Source organism: Etheostoma cragini, chromosome 7, assembly GCF_013103735.1.
Source record: "Etheostoma cragini isolate CJK2018 chromosome 7, CSU_Ecrag_1.0, whole genome shotgun sequence".
Lineage (NCBI taxonomy): Eukaryota > Metazoa > Chordata > Actinopteri > Perciformes > Percidae > Etheostoma > Etheostoma cragini.
Genome location: NC_048413.1, coordinates 11,692,708 through 11,709,536, shown reverse-complemented (window position 1 = coordinate 11,709,536; position 16,829 = coordinate 11,692,708). Strand labels below are relative to the sequence as shown.

Genomic DNA, 16,829 nt, shown 5'->3' with positions numbered 1-16,829 from the left:
ACACACACACACACACACACACACACACACACACACACACACGAAAAATACTTATGTGTGCCTTAAAACCCTCAGGAAAGGCTGATCACCATCCGATCATTGTCCCTCTACTTCCCTCTCAGAACTGCCCTAAACAGGCCTTGAGTGTTGATAAAGACTACCAGCTGGAGCATACAACGCATTAACAAATGTTAAAAAATACAGTTATAGTTATAAACGTTGGTTAAATTTAAATTCTGAAAATGTAATCAATCATGATTTTGTCAATCATATGCTCACATTTACACAGACTATTTAGGATAATGATAAATGTGTGGTAAAATCCAATAAGTAGAGATCAAGTGATTCAAATAATGTAAATTCTATGTAAATGTGACTATAAAGCGCTTGTGGACAGGGCCCTCTGGTGGTAAATAGAAAGACTCACAGTTTGGTAAGGTGTCTGGTGGGGTGATGCAATGCATAAAGCTTGAGACAGAGCCTATTGATCCAGACTAAAGAGTCCTGTACCTTTGGGAAGGAGTGCAGGTGAAACGGCTCCAGTCCTTTGCGCAGAAACTCCTGACTGCGATGTAGTGGAAGAGGAGCTGTAGAGGGTGAATCACTCACACTCGATTGACTGTCTGACTGGCTGTCGCCCCCGTTATTTTCCTTCCTGTTGGTCTTGTCGACCTTGAGGTATTGAGTCCAGTGAAAACATCACTTTCAGTAAAAGAGAAATCTACATAGTCCACGGATTATTTGAACTTGTCAGAGTAGGCTACATATAAGTAAATTAAATAATAGTAAAGGGACATTATCATTTGAGATTAGATGAGTATGTATTCTTTAAAATATTTCATCTATGAGCATGTATGAATTGCTGTATGTTATGATGCAGTTTTGAAGAATTTGATTATTTTCTATGTTCAGAGCCATGCTTTTTAATCCCTCTGAAGGTTTGATACACAGTAAACTACTTGATTTAAAGTAAAAAAAAATTCACCTTCTCTAAAGTTTTACGCATTATCGTAGCTTTGAAATTCTTCAAAAGATATATTGGCAAGTTATTCCCTTGCTGCCAGCCTCTACTACTAAAACATGATACTGCCATACTTGTTTCCTGTTATTAGAATGATCATCATCACACAAACACCTACTTTCATAGCCATAGATACGTTACAAAACAGGAGAGAGAAACATCATCTTTTACGCAAGCGCATCTGGTGAATACATCCCATTAAATCATAATCACACAACTTTCAGGTGATGTTATCCGTCATTCTTAGTTTGACGTGCATACCTGTAGAGTACAGCATGATCGTTTTTTTTTTTGCATTAGCACACATTGGATTTCTTGTTGGAAAGGCTACAGTATTATTGCAGTGTACAACCCTACAATACACTAAAAGAATCTATGATTTGATCCAATGTCTGGGTTTGTAAGAAAATTAATGAAATTTTTATCAAACCAAACTACTAATCAACAAGAAGATTTGATAGAAATATATTTATATTGTTACCTTTTTGAACTTCCGTATGGAAGCATACTCAGCTGCAGTTGGATCTTGAATGGCCAGTGAGTTGACAGAAGAGAGAGGGGACCTGTTGATTCCACTCGCACCATTACCTCTTCCTGTCATCGGCCCGTTAATGGCGCCATTTCCTCTGCCGTTCCCTCTGCCACCCTGACAAAGAAACACACACGGTTTTGTCTTACCAGAAATCTCAGTTAACAACAAATTTGTCATGATGCGAAGCACCCTAACAGCTGCAGCTCCAGCACTTTAGACCCACATATACAAGCTGATGATGCATGCCATCTACAGGAAAACAAAAAAATAACTGTTATAGCTGTCACAATGAGGTCTAACATGTTGCTGCTATTATTTTCACTTCCTTTGCAGGCAACACAGGTAAGCATGTGCAAGACTTGTGAGGTAAGAACCGCAAAGCACATTCAAAACATGAGATAGGATTACAGTGTGGAATCTGTGTGTATGTACATACATTCACATGCCCGTTCCCATTGCGAACTCCGTTGGCTGGAGCTGGGGGACTTTGAGCAGCTCTGACTGTAGCCGGAGTGTTGTTTGATGTTGGGGGCGGGGCCGAGGGTACCTTGGGGCCTGCGTCACCTTCCCGGACACCTACGCTTTCATAAAGGCCGTCATCCAGGCAGTGGGTTGGGGTGGGGTTGTTCCGTATGCCCACCTCGGTGTAGGTGTGGTCTCTAGCCTCCCCTCCTCCTCCTCCTCCTCCTCCTCCCCCTCCCCCCCCTCCTCCTGCACCTCCTACCCCATCCCCTCCTGTCTCCCCTCCTCCCCCATGGCCAGATCCCTGGGGACTGGTGGGGATCTGTGGAAGCTGGCGCCCATGGGAGGGCCTCAGGTCCGTCTGTGAGCGCCGGCTGTGGAGGAGCAGAAGGTCCATACTGGCTGGACGGCTCTTGCTAACAGCTGCTCAGAGGAGAGGAGGAAGAGGAAGAGGGGGGAGAAAGAAAGTGGGGGACGTGACAGGACTGAAAACAGCTCAGTTTGGTATATAATAAATTGTCACATACAAACTGTCACTCATCACTTACAGTTTCCATTGCAGGGAAAGCGATTGATCTCATGCAGTCGGGTGTCAGATTTGCTCATGGAGTTCAGTTTTGGGTGTCGAAGGGTACCCTGCTGTAACACACATGTGAACGCTGATACAAGGAATAAAACATCCAAACGCTGGTATGTGCATCCGCATATACTACCAGCTATTCAGGGAGAAATTATACATGGAATAGAGCAGAGGGTGATGGTGGGGGGGAGAAAGGGAGTAAAATGAAAGCATGTCTCACCATATTTACAGATGTCCCTTTCTCTCCGGCTGGGGGGTGCTTGCTCTTGCTTTTTCTGACACAAAATCAGAGGGAAGAAGGTCAACAGAAGCCGGTGGACAGAGAAAGAGCATACACACACTCAGAGCAGATAGATCCTATCAGCATCCAACTCTGGTTAGGGCATAAATGTCCTTGGTTAACAGCAAGAGCCCAGTCAAACAGTGAGTGGAGCGTGACTCAGGATTTTGCCAAAGCAGAGGATGTCCTTCACTGAGAAACGTTTGAGGTTCTTTTTTCTTTCTTTTCTTCACAATGATCCCAAGCAAACGTACAATTGTTATTTTTTCGTTTCCTTTGTGGTAATTCCCTTTACTATCCTCTGGTACCAGTATTGAGCAACAAATGTAACACCCTGGAGGTGGCTGTAGCTACAGGAAACTGTTGATATGGTGAGAGAGTGACGAAAAGAAGATAAAAGCTCCTGGGTGCAAGTGTGAATATATGAACTGTTCTTCCTGCCTAGCCAGTTTCTCTCACTTTGGAGATTGAGGATCTGCACCACATATATACTGTGAGATCTTACTGCTGCTTAAATAGCATTTCTGGTTTGCAAACAGGAGCAGGAATCATACAAAAATTGTCTAATTATACAAGTTGCTTAAAATATAACTAAAGATAAAAAGTGCCACGATCAGTCGTGTCAGATCCATGTTACTGGAGGTGGCTATTGTCTCCTCTAGTGAGCTGGAACTCAATCCTATTCGCACAAACATATGGCCATCATACCCCAAGGGTTACCATGAGAAGGCAAGGAGAGCTCCCCTTGGAGATGTTCATAATAACACGACACAGGAGGGGGGTTAAGGTAAAAATGACATGAAGGAATAAAGACGTATAAAGAAGGATCTTACAAGATATCCACTGGAATCCTGCAAGGTATTTTTAAATCAATAGTATGAAATCAATTGTAGAAGGAATGTCTTCCATTTATATCTGACAAAGTGACTTTGTACTGGTGAACACTCTGCCCCCCCAACATTGCCGTCATCCATCGGGGATGATCTTAACAATAGTGTGGTTTACTTCTATGACATGAGCTGGTTCAACATTACTCGAAATCTTTATCTGTGTATCCCATGGCAACTAAGACACAGTGCAGCCTCTGATTGGTCCCAGAGGGTTCTGAAAAAAAAAACCAACCCTAGGCTGTTCCATTACTCTTGCCTGGGTCCCCTAAACAGTGGGGTGTTCCATTGCTTTGCCTGCTGAGGAGTCTGCTTAAAAGAGGGGTGATGTGAGGCTGCTCTGACTCCGGCCTGTCTCCTCAGTGTCCTGTAAACATCATTTCATCTGATCTGACACTCGCAGCCATTAACATTCATTACTGCCACTCTGCTCAGAGTAGGGGATAAAAGAGACAGAGAGGACGGATGGAGGGAATAGAAAGAAAGGAGGAGAAGAGTACATAAGAAGTAGAAGCACATAAAAGAAGGAGTGGATGATGAGAGTGATCTGGGAGGGCACAGAAATCTGACAGCAGAGATGATAAAACTCTGGCTGTTCTCTTTCATATTTTTTCAGTCTGCCCTTTCCTTTTTTCACATTTCTACCCGTGTCACCGTCCCCTTACCTTTGGCAACCAACACAGACAAGGACAATAAGGATGGTGACCACAAAAGCAGATGCTGCTGCGATGGCTCCAAGAAGCAGCAAGTTTTGGTAGGTCGGGTCCACGGCATTTGTCTCTTCATCATCCATGACACCTACTCCCTCTTGCTTACTCACTCACTTCCACTCGAGCTCAAACTCCGTCTGCTCAGGAAAACCTGCAGAGATACGGGTGGAGAAAGAAAAACAAGAAAAAAAGATACAACATATGAGTGACATGAGAGATAAGAACAAACTGAAGAAATGCGGCAGAAAGTGAGGCAATAAAAGTGTGTGTGTGTGTGTGTGTGTGTGTGTGTGTGTGTGTGTGTGTGTGTGTGTGTGCTTGGTTTGCTTCTGGCTTTTTGTCACTGTCTCTTTCTGACATATCAGTTTCTATTTTTGACTCACGAGGAGAATAATGCACAGAAAATAGAACACCTTACAAGGCAGCCAGTATGAGCATGCTGTGGGTTTCATCACCCTCTTTCTTTTTGTTGTTAAAAAAAGATCAAATGATACCATAACATTTATTTGACTAGCCAAAGAGACTCTTGTGTTGGTTTAACAGGAAGAACCAGCTGTGCTCCCCAGAGAAGTGTCTCACTGTCAAAAGGACCAGATCCAATGCTGCTTCACTTCAATTCCTGGCAGAAGGCTTTCTTGTTTTTTTCTCTCCAATCAGCAGTGACTGAAACACTCACAGCAAGATTTTCATTTCTAATAAACATGTTGTAGTGAGTGTTGTACTGCAAACAAGAAAACACTTTCACCTCTCTTATACCCCAAATACTCTGACACACACGTGCAAAGAAAGAATCCACAACCAGACACACACACACGCACACACACACACACACACACACACACAGACTGAATTCATGTCAGACACAATTATCTCAGATGAGAATTGCATGCTGTTCTTAAATTATCGGATTAGTTTAGACAGAGTTTGTTGTTTTCAAAGAATATGTGTTGTACGAGTTTTAAAGGAAGTTTTGTGAAATGTGCTTACCAACTTCATGTCTGTGCGTAAAGTAGACGTGTTTTATCTAGCTTTGCATTAAGAAGAGGCCAGGGGGAAATAGCTTGCCTGCCTCTGAAAAAAAAGCTAAAGAAATACACCTACCAACACCTAAAATATCATTGTGTTTATGTATCTCTACATGAACAGAAATGTAAATGTAAAGATGTGTTATCATCTTTGTTTGTGTTACAGCTTTCTCAAGTATGAAAGAAACCAAATGAGTGTATTTCACCCTATTATAATGTAGGTACAACTAACAACATCACTTCTCACAGGAAGCAATTGTTATTTATAATGCGGAGTTGTACTTTATTTTACCGAAAATACCTCTGTAAAAAAATATTTTACTTTTAGTGGACTATTTATACATTGTAGTTGTGGTTTATTTTAAGTAAAGTGTTACAATAGTTTGTCCACCTCTGCTTAGCCCTGATAAAGGAGTTCAGGATTGGCTAATCATAAATGTATTAATAGGTGTTTGTGTGAAGTATTAAGTTCTTAAAAACTATAACCAGGTCTTAAGCTAGGGATTTTTTAATTTAGTTACACCATGTTTTAGCTGATCAAAGATTTACTTTGTCACTGTAACACAAATAAAAGGTTTTAGGCCAAACAACATTTTAAATTTAACAATAAATCCTTGTAGATGTAGGTAACACTTTGATATATATATATATATATATACACACACATGCATACATGGACAAACACGAGTATCAGAGGCAGCAGTGAGCATGAAGTTTAGAATTGATAGAATCTGATAATGCTAACTTGACTGAGACTATTTGGTCAGTTAGGATAACACTACTGGCATAATGTTTTATACATGGAATTATACTGTGTTGATTTTGTAAAATGCAATCTAAAGTCTTCTTTGTTAACATCATTTTTAAACAGCATGTTGACCAGATATTTTGACCATGTAGTCCCTATTACCTCTAACATATGACCTCTAATGGGTCATCTATTAGCAAGCTAACGCTAGTTTTGTCAGTTAGTTCAATAAACTAAGGTTACACCTGGCATTCACTGGGTGTACATTTCTAATCTCTACATAACAACTAGTTTTTTCAAATGTATTTGTAGACATCTACATTATAAGTAGACCAAGTTTAAATTTAAAAAGAGCCTGTGCAACCGGCTCCTGAAGTACAGCCTCAAAAATCTCACTTGAACAAACAGTATGTTTAGGTTAAGTTACAAATATGTTCACAATTACTGACTTGTAGGCACAAGACAATTGAAATTAGGAACAGTTGTCAATAACTGCACTCACTGTTCTGCACATTTCCCAGAGGCAAAACAACACACACATACACTTGCATACGCTGTAAATTCCTTTATAAAAACAGACAATGGCAGCAATGTGGTTTAAGTGTTAGAGAGAGAGAACATCAGGGATCAAAATCTCAAAGCAAGCAATGAGCAGAAGGAGGTCATGGCAAGCTACTATATATTGTGAGTGAGTCAGAGACACCACAGGATCTGGCTCTAGCTTTCTGCTTCTTGGAGATAAAACTGCATCTTTTTTTCTTCTTCCATGTCCTCTTTTCTTGGTCCTTCTCCCTTCCTCTCTTCCTCTCTCTCTGTCTGTCTGCCTGACCCTGCAGATATGTGAGGCGATGCACAGCGAATGAATTAGCAGAGCAGAGGCCTTAGACAGCCCTTTATGGAAGAGACAGACAGACAGGCAGACAGAGTGCAACGCCATGGAGAGAGAAATAAAACGAGTTGGAGAGGGTGAATGTAAGTGAAGGGTAGGAGAGAGAAGTGAGGAGACAAAGCAAATAAGTGGGATGAAAGAACAGACAGGTGGGTGAAGATGCGAAGAAAAAAAAAATAATCGGGGAAAGACAGAGAAAAAAGGGGAGCACACTAAAATCCTAAAAGAGGAAACGAGGAGGGAAGGGTGTGATTAACCGTGGGGGAGGGAAGAGAGAAAGGAGAGTGATGACGAAGACGAAGAAGATGAAGACAGAGAGAGAAATAGCGGGGAAGCCTTAGAGGCTGTGCGATGAGCGCATAGAGGGGAGGGGGGACAGAAAGGGGGGGGGGGGGGGGGGGGGGGGGGGGGGGGGGGGGGGGGGAAGCGGCGATGAGAAGGAGGTCATCGGCGGTCTGTTTCTGCCTGCATTTTGTCAGTCCCCTTCTGAAATATTCAGAGGAGAAAGACATACAAGGCTTTCTGAGCCAGCAAACACAATGCAGGATGGAAGCACATGTCTCGCAGCACACCTAACAGCATATGAAGCTCACAAGTGGTGAACAAGACTCTGGAGGAGGAGAGGCAGTATGTGCACGACGCACAACGCCCCTGCAGCACGTTCGACAACGACACCCAGTAAGGGTGCAAGAATGTTGATTCCAGCATCCATCGTCGTTTCAGCACATTATGAGTAAAAATGCAGACAATGATAATAACAGCATATTGAGAATGATGACGGTAATGGTGATAGCCCTGTTTGTGCCTGCTGCTGCTGCTGGTGATGATTATAATAAAGATGTCAGTGACGATGATGATAAAGGGTGCAGCAACTGATACCGCTGGTAATGATGGCAATAATGAGGTCAAACTGAGAGCTAGGAAGACGCGTCGAGGGGCGGATGCAAGCAGCAGAACTGGCAGAGCAGCAAGCAGGATGCAGCGGTGCAGCGCAACCACAGGGTGGAAGGTTTACTCTGTGTCTCTGAGATCACACACACGGGCACACACACACACACCACAGAACAAAACATGAGCACACACCAGCAGAAAACGCTACACTACTGTGTTGCAAATCTTTCGGATTTCACAATCACTTTGCAATGAAATGTCAAACCAACAAACTGGTTAACCCTCGGAGGGACTAACAGACTCTGCAGCCTCTGTATTATGCAATATATACTCAACAAAAGCTAATCGTACTAGTTTCTACTCCCACTTACGCTTAAAATAGATTGTTTAAAAGAAAAAGCAGCTCAACTTTCATGTGCACAAAAAAAAGTTTTTGAGACGGAGGTTTCATAATTTCCAGCTCTCGGCCTAAACAGATCCCATTTCATTCAAATGTTTTTAGCCCATAACCATTTCTCTCAGGATCTATCATTCACAACTCTTTAAGAGTTCATTGCATGTTCTAGTACCATTTTTCTAGAGACCCTGATAAGATAATGCTAGTTTTCTTGTGCAAATGAAAGCATTTTGCAGTGTTTTCGCTGTCATCTTTTTAATAAGATATTCAAAATAGCGATTCATTGACCAAGAGGCTGGTTCACAAGCAATGCCTTTGACTATGAAAATATCTTAAAAATGGGAGCTTTCTTTTAGATTTAAAAATAACCTGATTTTAATTACATCTCAGATATGACATTTACAGTTACATTTTTAATTACATCATGAGTTATTATAAATTATTAACACTTTCTTTTGTTAAGAGATGTTGGTCCAGCTTTGTGTGTTGGACAGCTTTTACTGAAAGAGCAGAAAACCTGATTAGAAGTGACTTGAATAACAACAGAGCCAAATGCTGGAGAAAGCATAAACTGGGCAGCTTTTGGGAGGCAGAGTGTATACAAAGTACAAAGTATGTTAAGGTTAACCTCAGCATTTCTCAGGTAATTCCCTACAGTCATCTAAAATTAAAGAAATGTATGCAGCTGCTGAAAGAGAATTCCAGAATTTTCAGAATCCCAAATGCATGGTTGATACCACCCTAAAGCATAATGTGGAAGTTAAAAAGATATAAGTATCGATAATTGATGCCCTCATTCAGATTGACTGAAAGAGGTAAACACTTCAGTAAGCTTAAATTACTAAGTGAGGGTGCCTGGGTAGCTCATCTGGTAGAGCGTGTGCCCATATACAGACCCTCAGTCCTTGCTGCAGTGGCCACGGCTTCGGTTATTGATTATACATACAGTATATATACAGTATATATATTGTCTTAAAAAAAGAGGATGATTTCTGACCGCTGTTATGAAAGTCCCTGAAATTACATATAACAGCAAAGTGTAATAAGGAATATGCAGACTTACAAACATACATCATACAGTAAATTTTGCATGATACACATATTTTTGATTCAGTATGACTTACACTTTCTGAGCATTTTTATTATCCCCATTTTCTTCATAATCAGAGCAAAAAAAAGACAAATCTTGTCTGAGAAACTAAACTTCACTGAGAATCAACATGTTTTTTAGTAGCAAAATAATCAAATAAGAGCTGTCTGTACGTCCATGGGAACATTGCAAACAGGATCTGCTAATAGCTAATTTGGGCATACATACATTTTAACTCCATGGAAACATTTAACTGATGATTACATCCCCCCAAAAAATTGCATCCCCCTTAATATGGGAACTCTAGTTTTAAAGCTTAGATCGTAAGTAAGACCATAACAAAGTGAGGGACAAAAATCATTACTACTAACATTAACTTTTTATGTTGTACTTACATGACCCACAGGCCTTGGTCAGAACAGTTTTAATTGGAACATTCAAAGTAAGAAAATGTCCAGATGAAATTGTTGACCTTGAGGATTTTGTTTCTGGTAAGACATGCTGTTGTTAGTTACAAGCTTGAGCATGAACTTCCATTCATCTTCTTTGAATGAAAAGCCGAAGTTTCAGAGATGGATATCTTCAAACTTCAGCACATAAAAATGAAACTATCTGCATCATGGTCACGTAGCACCTTGTGGTAGGTGAGGAAATATGTTTTAAAAGTGTTTGTAGAATTTACATAAAATTAAGTTAAGCTCTTGCGTGGTCACATCACATGGCTGATGAGCATTTACAGGTGTTACTAAAGCAGAGGTCTTCATTTGGCACGCTGTTACTTTTTAGTCTCAGATTTTAGACAGACATTTTACCCAAACATGGGCATGATCAAACACCAGTTAAATGCATCCTATGGCCTTGTGTACCTCATCCTCACCTCAGAAAACAGCAAACATCTTTCAATTCAGCTTTACACTTAGCTGATCACCGTCCCTTGTATCTCCCAACCAGAACGCCCTGCACTTATCACATAAAGACTTCCCCAAAAGCCTCTTTTTCCACTCCACATTGGATTAACAAAGCCAGCATCCATGCAATTTTCCTGATTGTAGCTAGAGATTCACAAGGCTGATAGGTTCCTGAACGCAGCTTTCAGTCTCTGTCATCACATTAGGCCCAGATCCAACTAAGTGATTATTATCAAGGGCAACAATGGAGTAACCATTTGAAAATGTGTGTGTGTGTGTGTTTTTGTGTGTGTGTGTGGGTGTGTGTGTGTGGGTGTGTATGTGTGTGTGTTTAGGAGGAAGTGTAAATCACTTTTGCTCAATATAGGAATTTAGTTAACTTAGCAAATGCCCCTCCATAGGCTTTACAAACTTATCCGTCACACAGGCTAATCCTTCAGCATCAGCACTGACCTGCCACTGGATATCAACCTGTAAAGCAGCTTGCCCTCTATATGCCCCACCTCCAAATCAGTCTATCACGCCTTCTGAAGATCAGGCATCCACACACACATAATCTGTGTGTGTGTTTGTGTATCTTCTGTACATTAAGAGGCAAGTTCATCCGAAGCCTGGACTACAGCACATTACATCCGAGAGGAGACACAAAATCACATAATGTCCATGGTAATCTCCGGCCCTGGGGGACACCACTGCACCGTTTATAACAACATGGAGTGATGGAGAGACAGAGAAGAAAAAAGGGAGAAAGAGGGAGGCAGTTAGACAGTGAAGGTACAGCTTAACCCTCTGATAGTTTTGCCATCAGCTGCAATGCCCATCTCTAAGCCTCAACCCCCCCCCTCTGCTGAATATTAAGACCTTGTACCAGCACTTGGAAATTCAGTTTGCAAAAGTGACCTGTCAAAAGTGGTCACATTACAGATTCAGTGAACCTAACCTGCTGAGCTATTTGTCCTGGACTAATGTACTAATCTCTTAAGCAAGAACAAATATGATTTGGAATCTGCTCAAAGCTCCTTCTCTTAATGAGTGGCAAGGGTAGGATTATCTCCAGTCTTACATTGCCAGACCTTCCTCCACAACGCTGCGGGGGAAGGTCTGGCTAGACGGATAGTCTAGCTAGCTGTCCGGATTTACCCTGCAGAAATCTGAGGAGTAGTTAACTGTAGTCAAAGTAAATCCACCGAAGCCTAGAAAGCCAACACAAAGAAGTGCAGAAATGGAAAGTAAAGGAGATTCGTCCGAAAAAGAATAACATCCGGCGGAATTTCTGTCGGCACAAGTGCAATGCCGGAAGTGGAATGTCGTGGATATAGACTAGGTTATCTGTACAGAACAAGTCAAGCAACATAAACAAGTTATCTCTAACACGGTCAAGGTGGTCATGGCTTCTGTTTCAGGGATGAGGTTGGTGATATTATACTATAAACCACCTTAAAAGACCAAAGCCTGATGTAGCATGTTCTTCTCTTCCATAAACCTCTCTTGTTGTTCAAAAACTTAAATTCAGACAGCAATGCAATGCATGTAGAACAGCCAATAGAAACGCTTGCTCTCTGAAATGAGGTGTGATTGAACAAAGTCTCCCGTGACAGCTAGAATTTTTAAAAACGGAGCCAAACCGATGTGTAGAATCAGGGCTTAAAGAGAAAAGAAATCCTGAGCCTGACATTTTTTTTTTTATTAATTTGACTGGCAAAACAGTTAAAGTCCTTCTTACATTACACAATAATAAAAGTCATCATTTTTAAGATGTAAAACGTTTTGGATGCAGTTTTACTTCTTCCAAACATATAATAAATTAAGAGTCAATGTAGATTTTCATATTGCAATAATATCATAATCCTACATTGAATCATTGTGAAAACAAAACTTTCTAGGTGTGGTGTTGTTACTTTTGCCAGGTCATCATCAAAAAAGGGATTTAGCTAGTACATTTAGGATTTTGTCCATGTTGACATTATGCTGTGTGCATGATGCTTGATGTACATTTATCAAAAACCTTGCTTTGTTTAGCTTTTCATATAGCTAGACGTCTAAAGTCTGGGACAAGGCTGTTATGTCTATCTCTCAGACCACCTGAAAAACAACATACTGGAAAAAAATTTGAATTTTTGCACAATGATGCCAAAAATAAAGTGCCTACCACAGCTTTAATCCTTAGTTGAAAATACAACAAATCTGCAATTTAGTCTGAGTAACATTTGCTAAACACTTTAGCACACTGTATTAGGAAATTATTGAGCTTTAGAAAAAAAACTATATTGTGACCCTTTTCAAATTTTTTTATCAAAATGTATCACACAGAAGCAAATTTCTTGATATTTTCCAATAACATTTGGTCAACTTTCATCTGTACTACATCCTCAAAACGTATTATGTAATTTGGATATGAATAAATTATGGGGTGAATATTATACATGAATGCACTTGGAAGTGCTACGTGATTGTGTTGCTATTTTTGGTCATGCAAAGACTCTTGTTCGTCTGCCATATTTATATCCTTCATGACGATGGGGAGAGGAAAAAAAATATTTTTAATCTCAAAATGTTAAATACATAACACATTTGTAAAATCCACTCTCTTCTATTCTCAGCAGAGGGACAGTTGGCAGCTCCACTCCAGTTGCTGTTGGGTATAAACAAGTGTTTGTTTTATCTGTTCCACACCCGGTCGTGTGGCTGTGATGTGCTCAAATGGCAACCCTTGTGTTGTTTTATTTTTAGAGTTACACAAAATTTTGACATTTCACTTGTTTGCCTCATCCTGTGTCGCATGGCGAAATCTTTCCACCATAAAACAAAAAAGAAAATCCCAAAGGTTGCTTGACAGATTTCTTTGTTTCTCTGATTTTCGGGTTGGAAGAGTGTGTGTATGTGTGTGTGTGTGTGTGTGTGTGGGGGGGGGGTGTTTGTGTGTTGTAACTGCTGAGTGCAGGATGTGCAAAGCAAAAAACTTCTACTATAAATGGGGGATAAATGATAAAGTGCGATAGGCTAAGTAAACTCTGTTAGCGTACATACCCTGAAACACGATGCTGAATGGACTCATTTTCTATTGGTGTGTATGTCGATTTAAAATCTAAGGAAAGTTTGTGTGAGAGTTTCCATGTGTAAAGAGGCAGTGCAACTCAAGCTAATAACAATAGGAGGAATAGACTAGATACAGTTTGTTCTAATTGGGCTCTCTGAGTGCACAGAGGACAGTTCCAGTGAGAGACTTCATAAGCTGCAAATACAGTATAGTGCTGATCCTACAGACTCAGGCAAGCCAAGACCCCATTTTCCTCTCATTTAACTCAACTTAATTAACCAGAATAAGTCAGAAGCAACATTCAGGATTTAAGATTCATTCTTATGGGATTGGGGATCTCTCGCGCTCTCTCTCTCGCTCTCTCTTTCTCTCTCTCGCTCTGTCTCTCTCTCTCTCTCTTCCTCTCTCTCTCTGTTTATGGTTGACTACAGTGCTAACTTCCTGCTCATTACTTTAATGATGGTGCTACTCTGAGCTTATGCTCACAAGTGCAGTTTGCGTTTTAACACTGCAGTCTGGGAATAGCAAGAACAACACACAGACACACAAACTAATTCATTCAGTGACAGAGAATCAATGAAATCAAAATCTCACGCATGAAATATGTATGTGTGTCATGGCAGCAAGCAGCCTTGTTGAAAAAAACTTCGAAAATCCAAGAATCTTTCACAGCATGGATCAGTGTGCAAGTTGCAGGATAGCCACAGTGCTCCGTGGCCATGCATGCATACATTAACTGACAATAAAAGAGTTAATGACAGAAGGAATCAAAATGAGGAAATGAAATTAAATGAGGTAAAGAGCAACAAACATCTTTTTTTCTCCTCTGAAGTATCTGCCTACATAACTGTAATACAGAGAACGAGTCTGACAGACATATATATCCAACCCCAGCTTTCTGCTTTTGCTTTAGATGCATTATTCATCTGTGTGCCAATTTGGAGGAACCCTCCCAATCCCCCAACTAGCACCAAAAAGAGGAGAAGCGAGAGAGAGAGACAGGCAAACTAGTGAGAAAGAAGTCACTGCAAGACTGTCAGTAAAAGAGAGACAGAAAAGGAGAGGGGAGAAGGAGAGGAAAACACCAGAACAAAAGAATGAGCGAATCAGACGCAGGAGAAGCGGGAGCAGGAATGGCTCAATCTCTTAGCTGCAATGTAGTGAAACAGCCAAACAGGATTTCAAATGATCCAGGGAGATTTCTTTCGTATATGTTTTGATATTCTCAGCTCTGCCTGACTTGTCTGTGCAGAGCAGATTAATGACGATTTCTGCGCTAAAGACTCCTAACCCAGCTGAAGACATAGAGACCTCGGGCCTGAAGCTCACTTCATTTAGCCTGACACCGACCTGCTCACTGTTGCTAAATCACATGCTGCAGCTGCAGTATAAATGTCAGTGCAAGCACGCTTGTCAAACGTTATGCATGCACTTTCATAACTGCAGTGATGGCGCCGGGAACTTCCATTTTTGTTCATAGCTCCCGCTGTCATAATCTTTTACTACCTCAACTGTCTTCATAATGTCAGGATCATACCAGCATCCCTCCCAGTCAATGACTTCCCCGCTGACAGCTGTTGAAGCCGTCCATCCTGGGACAGCCTGCCCCAGATTTAACCCCACATTCAGCCTTAGTCTCATCCTTGCCCTCTTTCCAGGTTTGTTCCCTATTATGGCAGCAGGCTGTCATACGTACAGACCAGATCTCTTTAGTGGACACTCACAGCAGCACCTCTTTACCATGATGTGTTTGTGTGTGTGTCTGTGTGTGTGTGTGTGTGTGAGTGTGTGTGTGTGTGTGTGTGTGTGTGTGTGTGTGTGTGTGTGTGTGCGTGCATGTGGATCCCTGGATCAGAGGGATTGCTGTTTAATCTTCCGCCGTCTCCCCATAACAGAGCTCTGATCTTTCAGACCTAACAGCTGGTTGCGTTTCCCACCAAGCCCACCTTACTGCACTACATACTGGACCTATGGCTTTAGAAACCCACTAACCTCACCACTTAACCTTTACACTATTACCGTACAATAATATCTATTTTCGTCATGTCAGACGTGGCTTCATTATTTCACGCAGCCTCGCTGCTACGTGATCATTTCTACTGTAGTGTTATGAAATAGCATTAATGGATGGTGCTGCTGTGAAGGGCGTTGGCTCGCGCTCTTCTGCTGAAGGATCTGTCAAACTGTGGAGCTGCTGTGAGGATTCGCCTGTCAGATTTGGCCCTATTTGTCAGTTTGCTGTGATTCTGCTCCCTCAGCTTTGTCGTGTCACCATTCAAATTGCTTCAGAGGGCTCCTGGGAGTCGCTCACATGGAGAGTATATGCCAGGCCTCTTAGCTGATTTACATCAGGTCAGTCTTTACAGAGAAAGACAGAATGCCAAAGCCCCCCCAATAACACTAGTTATGATGATTTAAGTAGCTATGATAATCTCCCAAGGTTCTGGCATCACCATCAAAAGGGAAAGTAAAAATAGGTCTCACCCCCAGCAACGATAATTTATTTTAAACTATTTAATATTAAAGATCTGCTACACATTTTCAGAATAATTGTCAATTTGCACCAAAGAAGAATTGCTTTCTTTTACATCTTAATATTCTGTAAAATTACATAAAAATTGATCTGTTTCCCTGTACACTCGCAAAATCTGTAAATGGAGATGGACACAAGTTTTAAAACACCTTTCAGTGATGCAATACAGCATCCTCCAGTATATGGCCTGAAAATGATCACAGCATTTAATCAACACTTCAGCACTGTCAAAAAGTACATTAGAAGCTTCACAAAGGAAGACCATAGTACAGGCATATTGATTTGGAGTGCATTTGATTATACATCTAACCAAACTTAATATAGGTTATATTAGACACATTTCTGTGCTTTGGGCTGTGTGTTTCTTTTTATCTTTTTTTTTGTGAGTCACATGCTTCCACAAATCATGTCAGTCATCAGAGATCACAATCATAACTCAATGAAAAAAAGAGGAGACAGAGTGACTAAGATTATGTTACCTTATTTCTAATTCACAGATATTTTTGATTTTTCACTGTCCAAGGGTATTTTTGCATCATGTCTTTGTTAAGCTCTGAATTTGTGGCTTCGATCCACAAACTCAGTGCAACATCTATTGACTTCAGTGTTACACTTTGTCTTATAAAATAGAAACACAAAAGTCAGAAAAGCATCATTGCAAACACACACACACACACACACACACAAACACACACACATAGACCCACATGGCAGCGCCAGTTCCCAGGTCTCGGGTGGCAAGTGATGTTTTCACACTTGTGTGGCGAGATTGCTATTTCTGCGCGGAGTCAGATAACTCAATTATTCATCGCGGATGCTGGTGCACTCACTTTACTTCT

At 41.0% G+C, this 16,829-nt stretch overlaps 1 protein-coding gene and 1 long non-coding RNA gene across 6 annotated transcripts in view; both read right to left on the bottom strand.

The window, feature by feature from the left end:
* LOC117947508 overlaps nt 1-16,829 on the bottom strand; it is a 1,113,976-nt gene that overhangs the window by 549,575 nt on the left and 547,572 nt on the right. The gene's annotated exons all lie outside the window — the stretch shown is intronic.
* The window catches only part of LOC117947463 (cAMP-specific 3',5'-cyclic phosphodiesterase), a 35,897-nt gene that overhangs the window by 7,062 nt on the left and 12,006 nt on the right, over nt 1-16,829 (bottom strand). For 3 of the 5 annotated variants that reach the window (XM_034876419.1, XM_034876417.1, XM_034876416.1), the window contains exons 2-7: nt 4,428-4,623; nt 2,816-2,870; nt 2,564-2,654; nt 1,990-2,438; nt 1,503-1,667; nt 511-672 (exon numbers count right to left, since the gene is read on the bottom strand). In XM_034876419.1, coding sequence (XP_034732310.1) covers nt 511-672; nt 1,503-1,667; nt 1,990-2,438; nt 2,564-2,654; nt 2,816-2,870; nt 4,428-4,555 — 1,050 coding nt within the window. In that variant the 5' untranslated portion in view covers nt 4,556-4,623. Of the gene's footprint in view, nt 1-510; nt 673-1,502; nt 1,668-1,989; nt 2,439-2,563; nt 2,655-2,815; nt 2,871-4,427; nt 4,624-16,829 lie in introns of those variants that run through there. The other 2 variants (XM_034876418.1, XM_034876420.1) reach the window with 2 other exon arrangements.